Source organism: Penicillium canescens (assembly GCF_028828765.1).
Source record: "Penicillium canescens strain IBT 15451 chromosome Unknown utg000003l_segment0_segment0, whole genome shotgun sequence".
Classification (NCBI taxonomy): Eukaryota; Fungi; Ascomycota; class Eurotiomycetes; order Eurotiales; family Aspergillaceae; genus Penicillium; species Penicillium canescens.
In genome coordinates, this window is record NW_026703965.1 from 3,163,607 (window position 1) to 3,181,500 (window position 17,894).

General features: G+C 52.0%; 6 protein-coding genes across 6 annotated transcripts; 2 read left to right on the forward strand and 4 right to left on the reverse strand.

Annotated features, from left to right (window-relative positions):
* On the reverse strand, positions 1 to 1,566 carry N7446_004655 (unc-50 family protein). Its single transcript, XM_058513404.1, has 4 exons — positions 1,316 to 1,566; positions 1,146 to 1,251; positions 654 to 992; positions 1 to 605 (listed from the first exon to the last, which is right to left on the reverse strand). The coding sequence occupies exons 1-4, from the start codon at positions 1,420 to 1,422 to the stop codon at positions 294 to 296; spliced, it is 864 nt and encodes a 287-aa protein (XP_058374733.1). The 5' UTR covers positions 1,423 to 1,566; the 3' UTR covers positions 1 to 293.
* Positions 1,567 to 2,554: 988 nt separating this feature from the next.
* Positions 2,555 to 6,977, forward strand: N7446_004656 (Sec7 domain protein; the record flags this gene model as incomplete). The annotated part of the gene is made up of 1 exon (XM_058513405.1): positions 2,555 to 6,977. The coding sequence occupies one exon, from the start codon at positions 2,555 to 2,557 to the stop codon at positions 6,701 to 6,703; it is 4,149 nt and encodes a 1,382-aa protein (XP_058374734.1). The 3' UTR covers positions 6,704 to 6,977.
* Positions 6,978 to 7,208: 231 nt separating this feature from the next.
* On the forward strand, positions 7,209 to 11,895 carry N7446_004657 (putative anucleate primary sterigmata (ApsB); the record flags this gene model as incomplete). The annotated part of the gene is made up of 3 exons (XM_058513406.1): positions 7,209 to 7,405; positions 7,441 to 9,187; positions 9,238 to 11,895. 3 exons carry the CDS (start codon positions 7,209 to 7,211, stop codon positions 11,893 to 11,895), a joined length of 4,602 nt encoding a protein of 1,533 aa, XP_058374735.1.
* Positions 11,896 to 12,158: 263 nt separating this feature from the next.
* Positions 12,159 to 13,228, reverse strand: N7446_004658 (nicotinate-nucleotide diphosphorylase (carboxylating); the record flags this gene model as incomplete). Its single annotated transcript, XM_058513407.1, has 3 exons — positions 12,159 to 12,888; positions 12,950 to 13,005; positions 13,073 to 13,228. 3 exons carry the CDS (start codon positions 13,226 to 13,228, stop codon positions 12,159 to 12,161), a joined length of 942 nt encoding a protein of 313 aa, XP_058374736.1.
* Positions 13,229 to 14,474: 1,246 nt separating this feature from the next.
* Positions 14,475 to 16,028, reverse strand: N7446_004659 (uncharacterized protein). Its single transcript, XM_058513408.1, has 2 exons — positions 15,075 to 16,028; positions 14,475 to 15,016 (listed from the first exon to the last, which is right to left on the reverse strand). The coding sequence occupies exons 1-2, from the start codon at positions 15,584 to 15,586 to the stop codon at positions 14,518 to 14,520; spliced, it is 1,011 nt and encodes a 336-aa protein (XP_058374737.1). The 5' UTR covers positions 15,587 to 16,028; the 3' UTR covers positions 14,475 to 14,517.
* Positions 16,029 to 16,165: 137 nt separating this feature from the next.
* N7446_004660 (Zn(II)2Cys6 transcription factor domain-containing protein) lies at positions 16,166 to 17,894 on the reverse strand. Its single transcript, XM_058513409.1, has 3 exons — positions 17,527 to 17,894; positions 17,379 to 17,476; positions 16,166 to 17,318 (listed from the first exon to the last, which is right to left on the reverse strand). The coding sequence occupies exons 1-3, from the start codon at positions 17,632 to 17,634 to the stop codon at positions 16,631 to 16,633; spliced, it is 894 nt and encodes a 297-aa protein (XP_058374738.1). The 5' UTR covers positions 17,635 to 17,894; the 3' UTR covers positions 16,166 to 16,630.

The following is a 17,894-nucleotide window of genomic DNA, read 5'->3' on the forward strand; positions in this document are numbered from 1 at the left end:
CACCAGGTGCATTCAAACAAAACGTTGATATACTCATCTATTAATTAGACACGAGTAACAAAAATGCCTGGCCCTGAAATGGAAATCATGTACACCGACGCCTCCAGCATTAGATAGACACAGCATAAGTAGCTCTTTTTTGATAATGTATGAGCCAGAAGGAAAGGAAAGAAAACCTTGACAGGAAGGTTCATACACGGGGCTTTTATCACCCCAGACTCTTCATGGAGAAGAGATCATATCCGGAAAGCAGAGTCTATTGCGCTAAGCTTCCAAACTTTCGAACTTCCTTTTCACACGCCCCAGAACAATCCCTCAACGCTGCGGCCTTGCATAACGATGCCCCAACCGGCAATCAAACTGACCAGCCACATGATAGCGAAGATGAGAATAGGCAAAAGGAGTAGCTCGGTGTTGTGCAAGAAGGGAAGAGCATTGTATCCCAAAAAGGTGATGTAAGTGTAGTAAATGAGGGCGGAGAGATAGAGCGAGTTGCCAAGGAAAGTCGCCAGGAAATTGCTCGGGCTGCGGGTGAGCAGGGGCAGGAGGAGGAACTGCACCACATATAGATGAAGGTAGAGGGGAAAGAAGGCACGGTTGGACACCTAGCAGAGGTCAGAACAGTCCATCGAGTAAGTGGTAAGCGGTCTCACATCAAAACAATATCCAAACTCCAATTGGTCCTTCTCTCCTGGCTGCATGAACAGACCCTGTGCGGCACCTCTTCTCCGGCCACGAGAGCCCCGCAGGCCAGCTAGAGAGGCCGCTGCACCATTGGGACCAAAGAGCTTGCCAATCACAAAGTATCCAACTGTTGAGATCAAGAGCGACGAGCCGATGAAGTGCACGAACACGAAGAGGAGCGTTAGGCGTACAATTGCGCCGAAGGAGGGGGGTGTAAGCAAGGCCCCAGGCAAAGGCTGTGAGGAGAAGGAAGAATGATAGGAGGTAGGTGAATGACGGATCAGGGCGATGCCATGTGTTTTTGGTTTCTAATCGAGAGGTTAATGTTGATCAGGGTGGTTGGTGACTCCGGGTCATGTCCACGGGTACCGGGGCGCCGGTTGAAGTAGCACTCACGTTTCTATAATTGATAGCCCATAGTTAGCACAGTACCAGAGAACGGACTCGTCAATCCCACTTACATGGTAATATATCGATTTGAAGACTTTCTTGGGCGCAATCAACAAGGATGTCATCTCCCAAATGGCCATCTCAAAGTCCATTTGAGGGAACTTGAAGAGCCTGTCCCTCCCGTTGCATATCAGCCACTGTTCCCTTTCACTTGTCTCGTCTCGTCTCATCTGGTCCCTACCTTTTGAAGAAGCGCGGCATGCGTACACTCGACCCGCGGTTTGCAGGCGTTGAGCCGAAGTTGGCAGAGCCGGCATGTTGGCGGGGCAGGGAGATGTGAGGGTTCATGATCGAAGACCCGGTTGTTCAAAGAGCTCCCCGGGAATCGGTGCAATGTAGCAGTTGTACGTGTGTATCCATGCAGGTGGCCCGTTATGTCATCGGGATCACGTGAGGAGTGTATATCATTGTCTCGAATAACATCATGTTTGGCAAATCAGTCTACAACTTGCGTGCCTGACAGCAATTCTGCAGCTGCACGAAGCTGGACTATATCACACACCTCTTTCGTACTTCCGGACCAGTGGTCGTTCCATCATTCCACTCGTATCGGAAAAGCGTACTACTGTACATGTACGGAGTTGCCTCTTCAGTATCCACTCTGCAAGGGGCTAGAGAATAGTCAATGGCTTTTGCCTTGACATTCTCAGATTGACCTATTTCGTGACTTAGAGTTGGCTGTCGCATAAACCCAGTTTGGTTCTGATTCTGGGTTGATTCTTCCGGCGATGATATATCACATCTGAAACCTCCGAACACACACACACACACACATACACCAGTTCCCTTGAAATTGCCGATATTGGATCCATTCCCCCACTGCTCCACCTAGACGGAGTCCGTACAGAGTCAAAGACAATTTGGAAGCTTCATGGTGATAAGCAGAACTCAAAAGGCTCCATATATAAGCAATGAACCTGAAACCCCTGAATCTGCATGTATAGTGTGCGTTGGCAGGTCAGAGATCCCCAAGTAATTTCCCCTGTTTCGAAGTGGTCTCTTGAATCATACATGAACTCGTGTCTTTTACAAGTTCAGTCATAACCCTCGAGATTAATTGTTCGGTAACTTTAATTCGGCCAAGTCTCAGGAGTTCGTCCCGCCCCCGGTTTCTCTCCTGCAAAGGCCAACGGCATTTCCACTCTTTGCGGGTTTAGACCCTTGCTTGCAATGAACTGAACATTCATTCCCAAATCGGAGGGATACTGGTCCAGACGGCTATCGGGCTCCAACTCCCAATTTGTTTTTGGCCTACCTGTCTGGCCTTGGGCATATTAGGTACGTTGCAGTATGCGCTGGCAGTCCCTTGATCTTCTACTTCCTATCCCACGTCAAGGGCGATTACACCTGTGCTAGTCCCCCCTCGCGCAAATCAAAATCGACACCCCTAGAGAAAGTATTAACATTGCCTAGCGCGATAATGTCCCAGCAACGGGAAGCACAAGCTGCCAATTCCCCTCCTCGCACCCCTCCCTCTCAGACCGCAAGATACAAACCCTCTAAGCGCGGATATCAAGCCCGACCTTCCATCCGCGATGCCTTTCCCGACGCCCCCACGGAGAATACCGCAAGAGTCAGCGAATCCGGAGACGAACGAGACCCCCATGACCTGTCTTTGTCTCCGAAACATGCAGCTCGAACCTCTATCGTCGATAACATGCTCCTTTCGTTGGACCAATTCGCCCCCAGCTCGTCCGTTCTAGATGACTACCGCCTGTTTAATTCCGCCTTTGAATCCGACCAGCACAGCCATTACTCGCAGGAGTCGAATTCGCATGGCAGATACCGGGGCCACACCTTCTCATCGTCATTGTCATCGGAACCAGACTATGGATACGACGATGGCAGTGGCCGGTATGCAACTATCACAGCCACCAAGGCCCGACGAAGCAACAGCAGTTCCAACCATCAAACCGCACCGAGGAGGATGGGAAGCTCTCGCGGCGGGGACGCAATGAGCTCACGTGTGGGTGCTGGAACCATGCCACGAACAAACAACACCCGTCAAGGTAGCAAGGGGAGCTCGTCGTCCACGGTAGATTACTCGTTTACAATTCCGAGAGCACGGACTGATCAGGGTTTGGTCCGACGCTCAAACAGTTTCGACTGCGGACCAAAACGAGCGTATGTTCCGTATGCGGAACCTAATGTTGGGCAGGATCCGATGTTGTACGACGATAATGATGCTGCGCCCACTCCGAGTGTCCCAGCTGGACCGCGAAAAGTTCCCGACTATAGCAAGACACCAACTGCTGCTTCTTCGAGAACACCAGTGGCATCGCGGCGAACCAGCCCGAAATCGGCTGCACCCCAGGTTCGAAAGACTCGCCCTGACAACATCGGCACGGGGACCCTGAGAGTTCGGGATAATGAATTCCAAACTGTGGATACGGATCTTGAACCCCCTCCAGCCGTCTCGGATTCGTTGAATCCTCCCGCTCCTAGCCCGACTATTTCCTATAACAAACCAGCTTTCCCTCCAGCAGACCCGATAGTAACAACCACAACCATCACATCCAACGGCAACAGTATCAACGCAAAAGAACGCCCAGGCTTCTTCAGACGTGTGTTCGGATCCAAGAACCAGGCTCCTGGACCTGCAGATTCGCCCAGCTATAACGCCAACGATCTATCATACCTCCAGGACCCCGAGCCCAAGGACAACAATGGGGCGACTGCCAACCTGAAGGCACGAAACCTACAAGCCCCCAAGAGCTCTGCGGGTGCGTCTCCGTCTTCTATTCGCACTGGGCCTCCTCAGGTTGTGAACAAAAAGTCCTCGTTCTTCCGTAGAAGAAAGAAGTCGGTGGCTGAGCACGTTCCTCCGCCCATTGTGCTTCCTCAGCATCTTGCGCCTAACAATATGGATACCATGAAACCACAGCCAAGCCCCGTGAGCAGTCTGCGGCAGGTCATGAATCCGTATCTCGACCACGTACCAGACAACAAAGAAAATCCGGACTGGGATGCTCAGGTACAAGAGCCATCATTCTTGCAGGCACAGAAGAAACGGGAAAGCGTATCGGCTCCTGGTGCCCCCAAAACCAGGACTTCTCTTCAGCCTTCTGCTCCCTCTCGTGGTCAAGAGAACTTGGCGCCCGCAGATACTCGTGTTCAATCGTCGAAGGCTGAAGTGTCTACCGACCAGGTTCTTCCAGACAAGCCTCAGAATAATAGTGCTTCTTCAGCTTTGTCCCCCGTGGTGGAAGATTTCTCGCGCAGCGTCAAATCTACTACAGAGGCTCCTCGCATCAATGTGACCAAACTGGTACTTCCTGATGAGAAGCCCTGTGAATCTCCCGTGGAGTCTGTTTCAGAGGCATCGCAGTATCAAACAGCTGCCAACACTCCACTTATTGAGCAAGAAGAACCCAAGGCGGCACCCGACACTGCAGACAGCACAGACGGGCCAGGTGAGGCGATCGAAGATGGGCCCACGGCGGCCGATCGAGAACAGGCCCAAAAACTCTTTGATAGCCAGGACGAGGTTGTGGGCAGTGAGCCAGCCGCTGCTTGGCTGGGCGATCCTGATCGAGCAATGATACGAGAAGCGTACATGCGACTTTTCAATTGGTCCAACCTCAATATTGTTGCAGCCCTTCGGGCTCTTTGTGAGCGTTTGGTGCTTAAGGGAGAAACCCAACAAGTCGACCGAGTACTAGATGCGTTCTCGACTCGATGGTGTGATTGCAACCCGAGTCATGGCTTTAAGGCTACTGACGTTGTTCACACCATTTGCTACTCCATTCTATTGCTCAATACTGACCTACACTTGGCTGACATCGATTCGAAGATGACCAAGTCCCAGTTCGTCCGCAACACCATGCCCACTATTCATCGAGTGGCAATGGACGCCGCCCCCGAGGGATTCGAAACCCTGCGTCCAATTCGCTCCAAAACTCAAAACCAACGCCCAGATTCTGTTTCTGCTCCTACATCGGCACGCTCTGCAACTTTCCCAGCCGATGCCAATCGTAGCTCATTGGACAAAGACAGCGAAGCTAACGTTGATGCGGGGCCATTGGTCAACACGCCATTCAATGGAACCGTGAGAGCTTGGGAGCAACAAGTTGAGATTGTTCTCAAGGATTTCTACACCTCCATTCAAAAACAAAGACTCCCTCTTTTCGGTGCTCAGCCTGAGAGAGAGGTCTCACGTATGGCGTCCAACAATTTCTTGGGTCCCTCTTCCAGCACGCTTCGCAGAAGTCCCAGCACAATCAGCAAGAGTGGCTCCGACATCTACCCCCGCGGCCGCTCTGCTGATTCGCGCCACGGAGCTGCACGATGGTCATCTAAGCCTCGCTCGCGTGCTGGCAGGTTGTATCCTCCTTCAATGATGGGCTCCAGTCGAACCAGCCTGGACGATCAATCTTCCGTTTGGAGTCCAACTGGGTCCAGCACCTGGAGTAAATATTCTCTGGGCAAGTTCACTTCAGCTTCAGTGGATTCCTTTGGCTCGGACTTCCCCCGCGGCGAATACCAGCAATCTATTGGTTTCGCCAATGCTCTGAGCCAAGCCATCATCCGCGAGGACTCAGCTACTTCTGTATACAGCTACGAGGAGCCAGCCACTCCTCTGCTTGCGGACGAGACCTTGGCCCTTGCCGGTGCCCCGTGGGCCAAAGAAGGAAGCCTCAAGCACAAGCATCATCTGGATGCGGTGGATAAGAGAGCCAAGGACCGCAACTGGAATGACTGCTTTGCGGTCATCCAACAAGGCTGGATGCGTCTTTTCTCATTCACCAACACCACCAAGTCGATGCGGGCGAAGGCCAAACAGCGCGGTGGCGTTGTGGTCGGTGGTGGTAACTGGACGGAAAATGCAGAGGAGCTTTGGAAGTTCATGCTGCGCCAGACTATCGCCAGCGCTCTGCCATCGCCTGGTTACTCCAAGTCTCGTCCTCATGTCTGGGCACTGAGTTTGCCTACCGGAGCGGTTCATCTCTTCCAGGCTGGAACCCCCGAGATTGTACGAGAATTCGTCTCCACTGCCAACTACTGGAGTGCTCGATTGTCTAAGCAACCCCTTGTTGGGGGTGTCAGCAATATCGAATATGGATGGAGTGACGCTGTCATCAACAGCGCCCTGGTTGGTGGTGAAAGTCGATCCCCGCCGCCTTCGTCGGGTGCACGGCCGAGTATTCAGAGCTCCATCCGAAGCTCCATTGATCAACAGGGCGTGCGGCCCAGACTTCCCGCAGACCGGGTCAACATTAGTGACTGGAGTCCGCCGCAACAAAGCATGGTTGCCTCCAACTTCAATGAGGAGGAACAGCTCAAGTCTCTGCAGTCTTATGTGAAGAACGTCGAAGACGACCTTTCCAGACACAATGAACTACGTTCTGCTATGAACCTGGCGTTCTCTCCACGCCACCCCAACGCTGCCAAAGCCATGGCCAACTGGGAACGGAAATCATCCTATCTGTTGCGGGAGATTGTCAAATTCCGCACTTATATCGATTCCCTACGCAACGCTATCAATTCAAAGGAGAAGATCTACGCTTCTAGCAGCGAAAACAATACTCCAGCCGAGGAGGCGACCGTGGAGCAAACTTTAGTCGCATAATTGACTCTCCTCCGTTTCCCCCGACCCTCCGAACGAACCTCCGACTTGTACATACCTTCTCAGCTTGAAACTGTTCCTGATGAATACCTCAAAAGCGATCTACCGTCTTTTCTGGTATTTGACACTACCAATTTCTGTATACTTTTCTTCTGTGGCTATAGTGCTCCTTGGTGATACTTGGGGCGTGGATTACTGATTATTCTGTTTAATGCTTGGGACGGTTATGTGATGTTATGGATACCATGATTGTTTAGAATGCTATGAATCGTCTACATGTTGCACGTAAAATAGAGTACAGTAGACAGCTAAGTGGTCAACTATACCAGCTATACGTAGCAGCACATGATCCTACACATCAAGTGAGCAGTCGCTCCTTCCAGATGATATACAAATCTGCTCAGCTCTGTAATTCTCATCTATCACATCCATCACATCCATGACTCTGAACCTGAACCTGAACCTGAACCTGTGCTTGTGCCTGTGCCTGTGTTGATACATCCCGAAGATGAACGCTCATTCGCCGATCGAAGCGGGTAGCGAGTCGCAGGGTGTGGAGACCCAAACACGCCTAGACACCGTCACCGTTTCAACTCCGATCAATTCCCCGTCTTATGTGTCGGCATTCCAGACGCCAGCACAGTACTTGGATGATCTCAGTTCCCAATACTTCATGGCAGAGGAAGCAGGGGGACACCCCCCTCGGTAACAGCGCACGACGCGCCAACAGCTACGGAAAGCGAGATCGAGGACCCTGAATTTACCATGACCTCGGCGCAACTAGACCTTGATGACCACAGCTTTACTCCTTCTATGATTGACCACGACCAGAGCAGTCTATTCCCTTTATCCAGCGAGAATGGCGACCACGAACGCGCCAACAATCAGACTCTCATTGAGGAGCACGAAATGCGCCGCAAGCTGATGGACATCGAGTCGAGTTTTCTCCCAGAGCCCTCGACAATTGATGTCGCCGCGAAAGGCCCTACAGCTGGCGCGGATGACACGTACCTGGTTGGTGTCCCGAAAGATCACGACATCTCGCAGAACGATTCTTCACAGCTCTCGTTCCGTGAACCGACCCAAGCACACCACACGCAGGATCAGGAGAATGTCGGAAAGGACGAACCAAAGATAGACGACGAGTCGGCACCTACTGGCCCTAAGGAACCCGGACAAGAGCAGGAGCAGGAGCAGGAACAACATGGCGATAGTATGGTTGATTCACGCACCTCGTCGCCCTCCGCCGCAGCAGCCCTCCGCCGTAACCAGTCTACATTGTCCGAAAATGCGCCGGACAACAGCCAGTTCTCTCAAGACGAGCGCCCCTTCAGATCGGAATTCTCTATGGCTGGAAACGAATCGCAACTCACACCCTCCAAGCTTAGAAACACTGACCGAAGCTTGTCGCCCGGCGCGTCGCGATTGTTTAGTGACCAGAGCGGTAGTAGTCGCAGGGCCAGTCGGCCCAAATATCTGACTAGCCGCCAATCAGCCCATCGCCTTTCTCACTCCTCGGTCGCGAGTAACAACACGGAAACAACAAACAGCGATGCTACATTGGGCGCAGACTATGCTCTTCAAACTGGAGGTGCAGTCCCCGAAAACTGGGGTGGCCTCCACGCTCCAAGTCGGGCTCATATGGCAAGGACTACTAGCCTTGGAAGCATGGCATCGGGTGTTTCTGGATATAGTGAAGAGAACTCCGTCGAGAAGCGCAATACAAGTGGTCCAACAGATAAAGGCCTTCATACATTGGAGGAGGAGAGCTCGCCACGATCTCGAGCTGGCTCCCCGCAACAAGCCAACTACGATGATGTGTCTGCACCGGTGACGCCAAAGGCGAAACCACAAGACAGCAATCCTCCTACGGATACAGCAATTGCAGAGCGCGTCAAAGGTATTCAAATTCCTACTAGCTTTGCGCAGCGGTTCCGGGAAGACTTCCAGCCGTCTCCTGAGAAGAGACCTGGTGCTTCAACCCCGGCATTTGGCAAAAGTGGCCGGACTTTGACTCTCAAGGAGCAGAGCAGCACCATTGACAGACTCTCAAAGGATAACTTTGACCTGAAAATGCGAGTCCATTTCCTCAATGAGGCGCTGAACAGACGCTCCGAGGAAGGTATTAAAGAGATGATCGGGGAGAATGTTGAGCTTAAGTCGGACAAGGTCAAACTTCAAAAGGATAACCAAAGCTTGAAGCGCAAGATCCGGGACTTGGAAAAGCAAGTCAAGGAGCAGCAGTCAGACAAGGAATCTATGGTCAACCATGACCCCGATGGGTCAGAGGACGGCGATCGTGATTCAGCGCAAGATGGGGAGATTGTCTTCCTGCGTGAGCGTGTTGAAACTTTTGAGCTCGAGATTGAGCGCATGAGGTCAGAAAGCATTGCGAGAGAAAGTGAGAAGCGACGATTGGCTGAGATGGTCAAGTCACTCAGCGAGAACCGCACTGGCGAGTCTGATGCCGGTGCGAGGGAAGAGCGAGTAAGTCATATGCAAATAATCGATAATTTCCAGGCTAATCAGCTGTCCAGGACATGTGGAAGGACATGCTCGACGCAGAAACCTCCGCGCGTGAGCAGGCTGAGGATGAGAATCGGAGACTTCGTGATGAGTCGATCCGTCTGCGGAGTGAGATGTACTCGACTGCCAAGTCTGGTCAGCATCAAAGTGAGGTCTCATACTTCTCTGACAGAGATGGCAACCGCGTTCCGGCTACCAGCAGCACACTTATTGTGGAGCTTGGCCTCTTGAAACAGGAGAACGCGGAGCTGAGAAAGGAGGTCAGCGCTCAAACTTCAATGCTCACATCTCGCAACCGCGAGAAGGAACGTCTCTACCAGGAGATTGAGGAGTTGAAAATGGGTCAGCGTCGCGACACTGGCCGATCAGTGGCCGGCGACAGTATCTTTGATCGCTCCGCCTCACGCGCCCATATCCGACCATCGTCTCAGGCTAGCGACGGAGGCTTGTCTCGCAGCGACCTAGACCGTGATGAGCTCGAAGCCCGGAACGGACATCTGCGGGACCAAGTCTCAACCCTCAAACTCGATAACCAAGCCCTGCGAGCCCAGGTCGAGGAATATTCCGGAGAACTGGAGGCTCTTGACAAGGCATATCAGGCAGATGTAGATCAAGCCGAGGAAGAGATTCTAGGCCTCACCCAGGAACGAGACCACGCCATGCAAATCGCAGATGAGCGGGATGCTGCCTTCCAGGACCTGCGAGCTGAGGCGCAGGATGAGTTAGATAATCTCGGAGACGAGCTTGATCAAAAGATCATGGAGTGCCAGCGCATGAATGAGGACCTAAGAAACCAGGATGAAAGTCTCAAGGTCTTGCAAGCGGAAATGCGTTCTGCCAGCGAGGGTATCATCCGTCTCGAGGAAGATGCGCAGAACAACTTGGCGGCATACAAGTCCGTGCAGCAAGAGCTCGAGGAAACCAACCGCGAGATGGAATCTGTGGAGAAGAGTCTCTTCGAGGCCAACACCAAGGTCCAACGACTGACGGTGCAAATCGAGTCGAGTCAGAATGAGATTGCTTTCCTCCGGGAAGAGCAAGATGGCGACAAGATCCGCATTGGCGACCTCGAGTCGGAGCTCAAGAACTATCACATGAGCTTAATGAGTGAGAGGGAGAAGAGCAGGGAGCTCGAGCAACGACTGGCCGATGAAAGACACCAGCGAGAGGTGGTCGGAAGTAAGGAGAAGCAAGATGTTCAGCGCATCATGAATGAGCTGAACCGCGAAGCCTCTGCTGCCAAGGAGGAAGTCCGGCGATTGAAAAAGAGTCTGTCCGCGCAGGAGATTGAAACTTCTACCTGGCGAGAACGTCTGATGGACCTTGAGAACAACTTGAGAGAAACTCTGGGTGATCTTAGCGGCAGCCGATCCAGCTTGATCACCAACATCATGAAGCTGCAAAAGGAGCTCGAGTCAACTGCACTTGAGCTGGAGAGCATACGCTCGCAGTTAGATGAGAAGGAGACACTGCTTCGCAACCGCGACGCTCTGCTCGAAAGCCATGGACTTGAGTCTCGCAAACTTTCGGAACTTCTGGAACGCGAACGCCAAGCACGTCGGGCAGACAAGCAGTCCTTTGAATCATCGCTCAAATCTCACCAACAAGCTTCGCGCACCATTACACAGAACAACTCCCGCATCACAGATCTGGAGAATGCTCGTACTCAGGACCGCAAGCGATATGCATCGTTGGAGCAGCAATTCAAGGACCAACTTAACGAGCGCAATACCATGTTCCTCACTATCTGGAAGAGAATGTCTGGGCTTTGCGGGCCAGACTGGGCGCACTCCAACAGTCTTATCAATGGCAATCTTCCCAGCCAAGAGGTCATTGGTAACATCCTTTTCTGGCCTGGCTTCAGCCGCAACTTGTTGCTTGCGATGAAGACCGTCGAGGCTGTGATTGCTGGATTCAAGAGCCGTATCAAGTCCGTTGACCACGAGATGACCAAGCGCTACCACACTCTGGAGCAGTCGTATAATGGACGGATCCGCAAGCTCGAGCGTATTGAAGAGGCAGTCAAAAATATGCGAACCAGCCGTGGCCAGTCGGGCTCCTCGCCAGAGATCTCCAAGCTGCGTGGTGAGAACCGACTCCTGAAAGCCGAACTCAACCTGATTCAAACCAATTCACGCGGACATGCATCTGCCGCTGCGTCTGCAGTGATGGGATCAGGACCCCAGTCCCCATCCCTAGCGTCAACAGCAGATGCGGAACGCACTTTGGCTCGTCAAAACTCCTCAGCCAGTGACAGACCTCGTCCAGAGAGGACTCTTACTCGCAGTGCTACGGGTCTTCCACAGCCCTCTCACTCCTCGTCCAGTAGCACGTTGACCAACAATGCTGGAGCAATGGTCCATCGCACGCGCAGCTCGCAAGGCGGATGGGATACTAGTGATGAGAAATGGGTTCACCGTCTTCATGAATTGGAGAAGCGACTGAAATCCGAACGTGAAGGTCGTCTCCTGGACCGCAGTGGCGCTCGCAAGCGACTCGAGGAGCGTGATGCCGAGAACCAAAAGCTTCGAGACCAGCTCAGCCGGGAACGCACACGGCGTGGTCCTTCAGGACCTGTTCCTGCTGGTGGCAATCGTCGGCCCCCTACCTCGGATGAAGCGCCTAGCTCCAGTGAAGGAGAGGGCATCACGGTAGACATCGAGGTCTGATTTGTTACCTGGCGCTGCGGTTCACCCCTGTACTATATACCCCCCTCGTCGGAGTTTGTTTCACCTATTCCACATCCACATTACACTTATCGCATATGCTTGCAATGATCATTCACGAGGGTCATGAGAGGAAGGCGTTTCTGTTTTATGGGAGTTTGCAACATCCTATTATGTTTTCGTTTCTTGTTATGTACTCTATAGAAGTACATATCTTTTATCCAGGTGATAATTTTAAATCAAGCATTGTATGATACACGCCACCTCTACCGCAACGACACCTTCAGCGAGAAATCCACAATCCCTGTCCCCTGGTGAATAGAACTCGTAGACAAGATATCCACATCAGGACAGACATACGACGGCGCATTCTCCTCAGTCAACCCTCCACTAACCTCAATCAAGAATGCTCTCTTAGCCGCCCACTCCCTTTTCAACAAAGCAGCAGCCTCCCGCACTCCCTCCGCAGTAAAGTTATCCAACATAATCACATCCGCCCCAGCCCCAATAGCAGCATTCGCCTCCTCAACACTCCGGCACTCAACCTCAATCTTGGTCGAAAACCCGCCAGTAGCCTTAGCAGCCGCCACAGCCCGCGGGATCGCAGCCGCAATCGACTCAATAGATGACGGATCTGCTACTCCCCCATCGGCAGCAGCCCGGTTATTCGCACACGCCCATACATGGTTATCCTTCAGCATAGTCATCGAACTCAAATCGTGTCGGTGCGGGTCCGCGCCGCCGGCTAGCATGCCGTATTTCTCCACGAGCCGGAAACCGGGTGTTGTCTTGCGCGTTCCAGCTAGGGTTCCTTGCCAGCCTTGGGCGCGGAGTGCGGAGAGCATTGAGGCGCTTTTGCTGGCGATTCCCGAACAGCGCGCTAGGATGTTTAGGGCTACGCGTTCGCCGAGGAGGATCTTGCGGATCGGCCCGCGGACTGTTGCGCAGTGCTGGATTGGGGTTATTGTTTCGCCTTCTCTGATGTGCCATTCGATTCTGGGGTTGTTAGTTTGCTGTTTTGTGGGGGTATAGTGTGGGGTCGGAGTATTAGACGTACGTGCAGCCTAGTTGGGTGAAGACTTCGTCGAAGAATGGTACGCCGGCGACGATGCCCTGTTTCGTGGTTAGCTTGTTGGTAACATTAAGTGGTATTGGGCTATAAGTACATGGGGCTGCTTACCTTGCTCTTGCCCAGTAGGCGTGCTTCACCTTCTGACTCTCCAACCACGAAGCCGCCATAGTCGAGACTGGGACAGTCCTCTTCCAGCCAGGATGTAATGAGGCCCTTGTAGTTACCGGGCAGTAGATGCCGCAGATCACCGTGAGTCAAGGCCATTGTAAATTCGCTGGCGATTCTGTGAGAGTCTAGGGGTGTAGATCAATTAGAGCCCTAGAGGTCTGTGAATGTTATCGAGTATGGAAATTCCCCGCGCGGGGTGCGTCGGCCCGGAAATCCTCCGGATTCTCCGATTCCGGCCGATGTCACGTGGAAGTATACATGTACATTGGACGTTGGGGACATTGAACTGCTTTGCTTCCGGCTAATTAGGGGGCATATCTTGCTAGCTTTGGCATATGGTTGCATTAGGAACCAGCTAGCTTCATAGCTTCCCCTCATGATCGTCTGGCCGTCTGGCCGTCCTGTCGATCAGCCACAGACTCCATCCTAGCCGACATGCCTCTTTAGCCCTTCACTAGAACTCTCAGTAGAGGAAGTGCGGGTCTAGACAGGTAATTTCAAATCTCCCACTGCCCTTTGTGTTTTATGGTAATCATGGACCAGTTCTCCAAAGTTCATGGAGATCATCGACTCCATAATCTTCGCGAAATTGCATAGAATGTAGCATAAAACAGCCCAACTAGGAAAACAGTTGATCATCAATCCACAAATCCGATAATCATCACTAGGAAATCTGATAGACCCTTACAATCTTCAAGCATATACATTCAGAACCGTTCGACGCCATCAAACCGCATTATCGGATCCATGCTCGGCACTATACCCCTATAAGCCCATAGTCTAAGCCTGCAAACCCACAAACAAGATAGTCAACCTGACTAGTGAGCAGATCCTTCGATCCAGGCCTAATTGGGTAACATCCAGGTGAAGAAACATCCGTGTTATGTATATCCGTGTTATATCCGGAAGCAAACTCGGTTCTGGGTGCCGTTCTCCGGAGGAATCAGCACTCGGGAAATGGCATCGAACGGAATCACTGTGGGACTTGGTGGATCCGTTGCCGAGCTTTCTCATTTGGGCGCATTTTCGAGGATTCTCGAACGCTTTGGCTTTCGGACTTTCTTAGAAATTTAGTTATCTGGTTTCTGTTTCAAGGGTTTTAATATGATACGCGTTGAGACTAGGGATGGCTATTTTCGATTCTTTCGTTTATATATTTTATATTTTTATCTCCAATTTTAATTTGGTTTTAATTGTTTTGTTCAGACGTTAAAAACCTGATAGTGTCACGGGCCGAATATCGGATCGGGCAGATGTCACGGAACTCAAAACTCGGGATTGATTGGAAATTTACTTCCGCCAGATCTGATACGTTTTGGTCCCTGTTTGCTATATTTTCCATGTTTGCCGTTTGCCGTTTGCCGCGAATCTCCACACTAGAAGGTCTAAGCCTTCCACGACTTGTACACATTCTTGCATCCAAAGATCTGACCCTGCCGAAGCAGAACCATAGACCGCCACTCGGGCTCATTGATGGCATTGACGAACCGACTAGGCTCAACACAGAAACCAGCACCCTCATGATGAGCTGGGGCGCCATTGATCTCGGGCACCTTGATATACTTGCCAGTGTAGAATTGGAATGCTGGCTCCGTGCTGTGAACCTCGAGATGGAGGCCTGTGCTTGCGTTGCTGAACTGCGCCAGGCGGCGCAGTGGCAGGCCACGTGTGTCCAGCGGGATCTTGGAGGCATCCTTCTCCATGATGAAGACGTCGTCGATGTGAGCGCCTGTGGCGGTCAGCTCGAAGGGCTTGGTCACATCGCGTGAGAACTTGGCAATTCCGCCTGATGGGATGCCGGTGTCGTCCAAAGGTAGGTAGTCGGCTGTGGCGAGTTGGGCGGTGGTGCCCGATATGTCGGGACCAGAACCGATGTTGAAGTAGCTGAATGCTTGTGAGTGGATGTTGCTGATATATGCTTTGGGGTAGCGTGAGAACTTACCTGTGGTTGGTGAGGTTGACAACGGTCTCGTCACACTCATCACCAATGAATTCCACCTCGTACTCTGCCGTCAGCACGGTCTTGGCGGCGCCATCATCTTCCTTGCTGGCGGTGTACCATACGCGCACCTCAACAGTGCCCGGGTACCCCTCCTCACCATCCCGGCAAAGATACTTGAACAGTAGGGCATCATGGCCGTGGCGCTTGACGGTGTAGGGGCCGTCAAAGACACGCTTTCCCCAACCCTGTTCACCGCCATGCAGCGCATTGGGACCGTTGTTCTTTGTCAGCTGGTACTCCCGACCATTCAGGTTCTGGATAAGGCCATCCTTGATACGATTGGCGACACGGCCAATCGTGGCACCGAAATGCGGGGTGTTGTGCTTGACATAGTCGACCTGTGTTGGGAAGCCTAGGACGATATTCTTGTCACCGACACGGAACTCCTGGATGATGGCGCCCAAAGGCAGGAAGGTAAATGCGGCTTGCTCAGGGACAGACATGGTTGACATTCCAAGTTAGTGGAAGAGGAAGGTTATTATTCTCGGGGTCGACATGACGTTTGGAACCCCGCAATCTGCGGGATCAATCTCCGTTTAGCATAAATGTTGATGGATTCAGGGATTAGGCTAAACAGGAGCTTGAGCTCCAATTACCCGACCCATGTTGGATATCATTGTTTAGATCATGTGCAGTTCACGTGCTTATAGATCCAGGTATACTCGTACTTTGTATAAGTTAAGTTCGGGCTCAGACTTGGCTGCCCGGGACTAGGGACAGTCAGCATCCGGTCGGACAAAACGGGGTTCCGGTGCCCGAAGGGTTTCTACCCCGGAGTGCCAAGTGCCAACTTTTGCCAAACCATCAATATTGGGGCATTGGTTTAGGCAGGCATTTTTCTCGGTGGACCAACGGGCGAAACAGGTTTCGGCCGTTTCAGGGGGTCATAAGAATTACATGTACGAAACCGAATACGAAGGATTATACTAGTCGGACAAGTGTCTACTGCACACTTGGCATGCACTCCATATTATGAATCCAAAAAATAAAAGAAAAAAATAAAAGAGATCGGAATATGAAACTCCGTGAATCGGGAAGTTCGGCATTTCGGCGACTTTCTCAACATGTAAGAAAGAAATGGCTCAAATGTCAAATGCCTCAAGTGGGTTCCGCTGAGTCAGCTCCGATTCATAATCAGTAATCTCTTAAACCCGAATTATACCCGGTGCTGACTGGGATTAGTCAACACTAATCGATGAGGAGACAGGGCGTATTGTGGAGCATGTAGTATAGGCTCGGCACCCAACTCCGGTCCTTGAATTGCTTCTAGAAAAGAAATGATGAGACGGTGTGACAGAACTTCATTAGATTGGAATTAAAACATGTAGGGTATGACACCCCCCCGCCTTTTTGAAACGCCCCCAAACCCATTCACTGTACATAAACCCAATTGCGCCTGAAATCGGGGGGCAATAGCCCCAGAGAGAAGAGAGAATGAAACATGTACGGTATACATGCGTCGTCATACGGCATTAAAGTCGAGAACCTCAGATCCCTCAGAGAGAGGTTATTTCCGTAGGGTTCGGATTCAAGAACTGATTGAAATCATCGTAGTCGTTCTTGGAATCTAGAAATGACCCTTGTGACATGCAGTTCATAGGCACCTGGCGGTTGAACATGGGTGAAGACAGCTGCTGGTCGTCGAAAGGCAAATGAGAGTAATCGGCGGGCATCAGATCCATATCATCGAACGGGTTGAACCCATTGCCAGGCCACTGTTGATCCTGCAGAGCCAAGGGATTGACAACCCCCATAGGCATCGGCTGCGCAAACTGTGGAGTGTTGGGCATCTGTGGCTCAGTCTTGATGGGTGCGCGTGCTGATGGGCTATATGTGGGCGGTGTTGGCGGCATGGTGTGCTGCGAGAAGGCATCGGATGAGAAGCGCGAGCGGGCGGGGGACTGTGGACTGTCAGAGCCTCCGTCGGATGATTCTTGTCGCTGCATGCCTGTGTTGGTGCGCCATAGATCCTGCTGCAGGGCTTCGGGGTGCTCTTCAAAACGCTCGCCTTTGCTGCCATCGAGGGCGCCGAGACGCATCAGCAGGTCGTGTGTAAGTGGGTGGCCGTTGGGTTCGAGCTTCAGCTGCTCGCCGGGCCAGCCTTCGCCGTCGAGGTTGCGTCGATATAGTTCCTGGAGACCGTTGACTAGCCAGGCTTGTTGCTGCTCGAGCATTTCAACATATCTAGAGGAGATCGTAGTTAGTATTGATTTGAACGGAAGTATACAGCTTCTATCAGCTCACCCCTTGGGGTACACCTTATCATGCGCCTTCTTTCGTTCCCCGAAGACGCAGATGGCGTTATCAGCTCGGCATCGCGAACAAGGGCTAGATCCGTCACACTGTCCGGGTCAGTTTATGGACGATTGCTCGTCTTCTATGTGCTCCATACCTTGGATTTCTTCAGACGACACCGATCGCAGGCCTTGCATACTCTTTTGCGAATTCCACCATCAGAATGCGAATGCTCCGAGGCTGGTGTTGATTGGCGCGCTGCCATAATGTATATAGGGAAAGATGTCGAGGACAAAGATATAATGACCCGGATTTTTGGGGGGGGTTTTGAGCTTTTCGAGCTATACTTCCAGATCCGGCGAGTACCAGGACTGATCGACGTCAATCACGGTCAATGATATAATAATGTCGAGGATGGAAACCAGACTCTTGAAGATAATTAAGTTATAGAGTAGACTGATGCAGATGATCTTTGGGTCAGAAAAGGGGAGCAGTGCATATATAAGGACTTGAAAAAGAGGGGGG

Bases quoted from the DNA above. Each gene is read 5' to 3' on its own strand.
- N7446_004655 (XM_058513404.1), bottom strand. From the start codon at position 1,422: ATGAACCCTCACATCTCCCTGCCCCGCCAACATGCCGGCTCTGCCAAC. The intron at 1,252-1,315 runs GTAGGGACCAGA...ATGCAACGGGAG, and splicing joins ATGCCGCGCTTCTTCAAAAG to GGACAGGCTCTTCAAGTTCC. The intron at 993-1,145 runs GTAAGTGGGATT...CCTCTCGATTAG, and splicing joins TCAAATCGATATATTACCAT to AAACCAAAAACACATGGCAT.
- N7446_004659 (XM_058513408.1), bottom strand. From the start codon at position 15,586: ATGTCAACCATGTCTGTCCCTGAGCAAGCCGCATTTACCTTCCTGCCT. The intron at 15,017-15,074 runs GTAAGTTCTCAC...ACAAGCATTCAG, and splicing joins GTCAACCTCACCAACCACAG to CTACTTCAACATCGGTTCTG.
- N7446_004660 (XM_058513409.1), bottom strand. From the start codon at position 17,634: ATGGCAGCGCGCCAATCAACACCAGCCTCGGAGCATTCGCATTCTGAT. The intron at 17,477-17,526 runs GTATGGAGCACA...TGACCCGGACAG, and splicing joins GTCGTCTGAAGAAATCCAAG to TGTGACGGATCTAGCCCTTG. The intron at 17,319-17,378 runs GTGAGCTGATAG...GATCTCCTCTAG, and splicing joins GATAAGGTGTACCCCAAGGG to ATATGTTGAAATGCTCGAGC.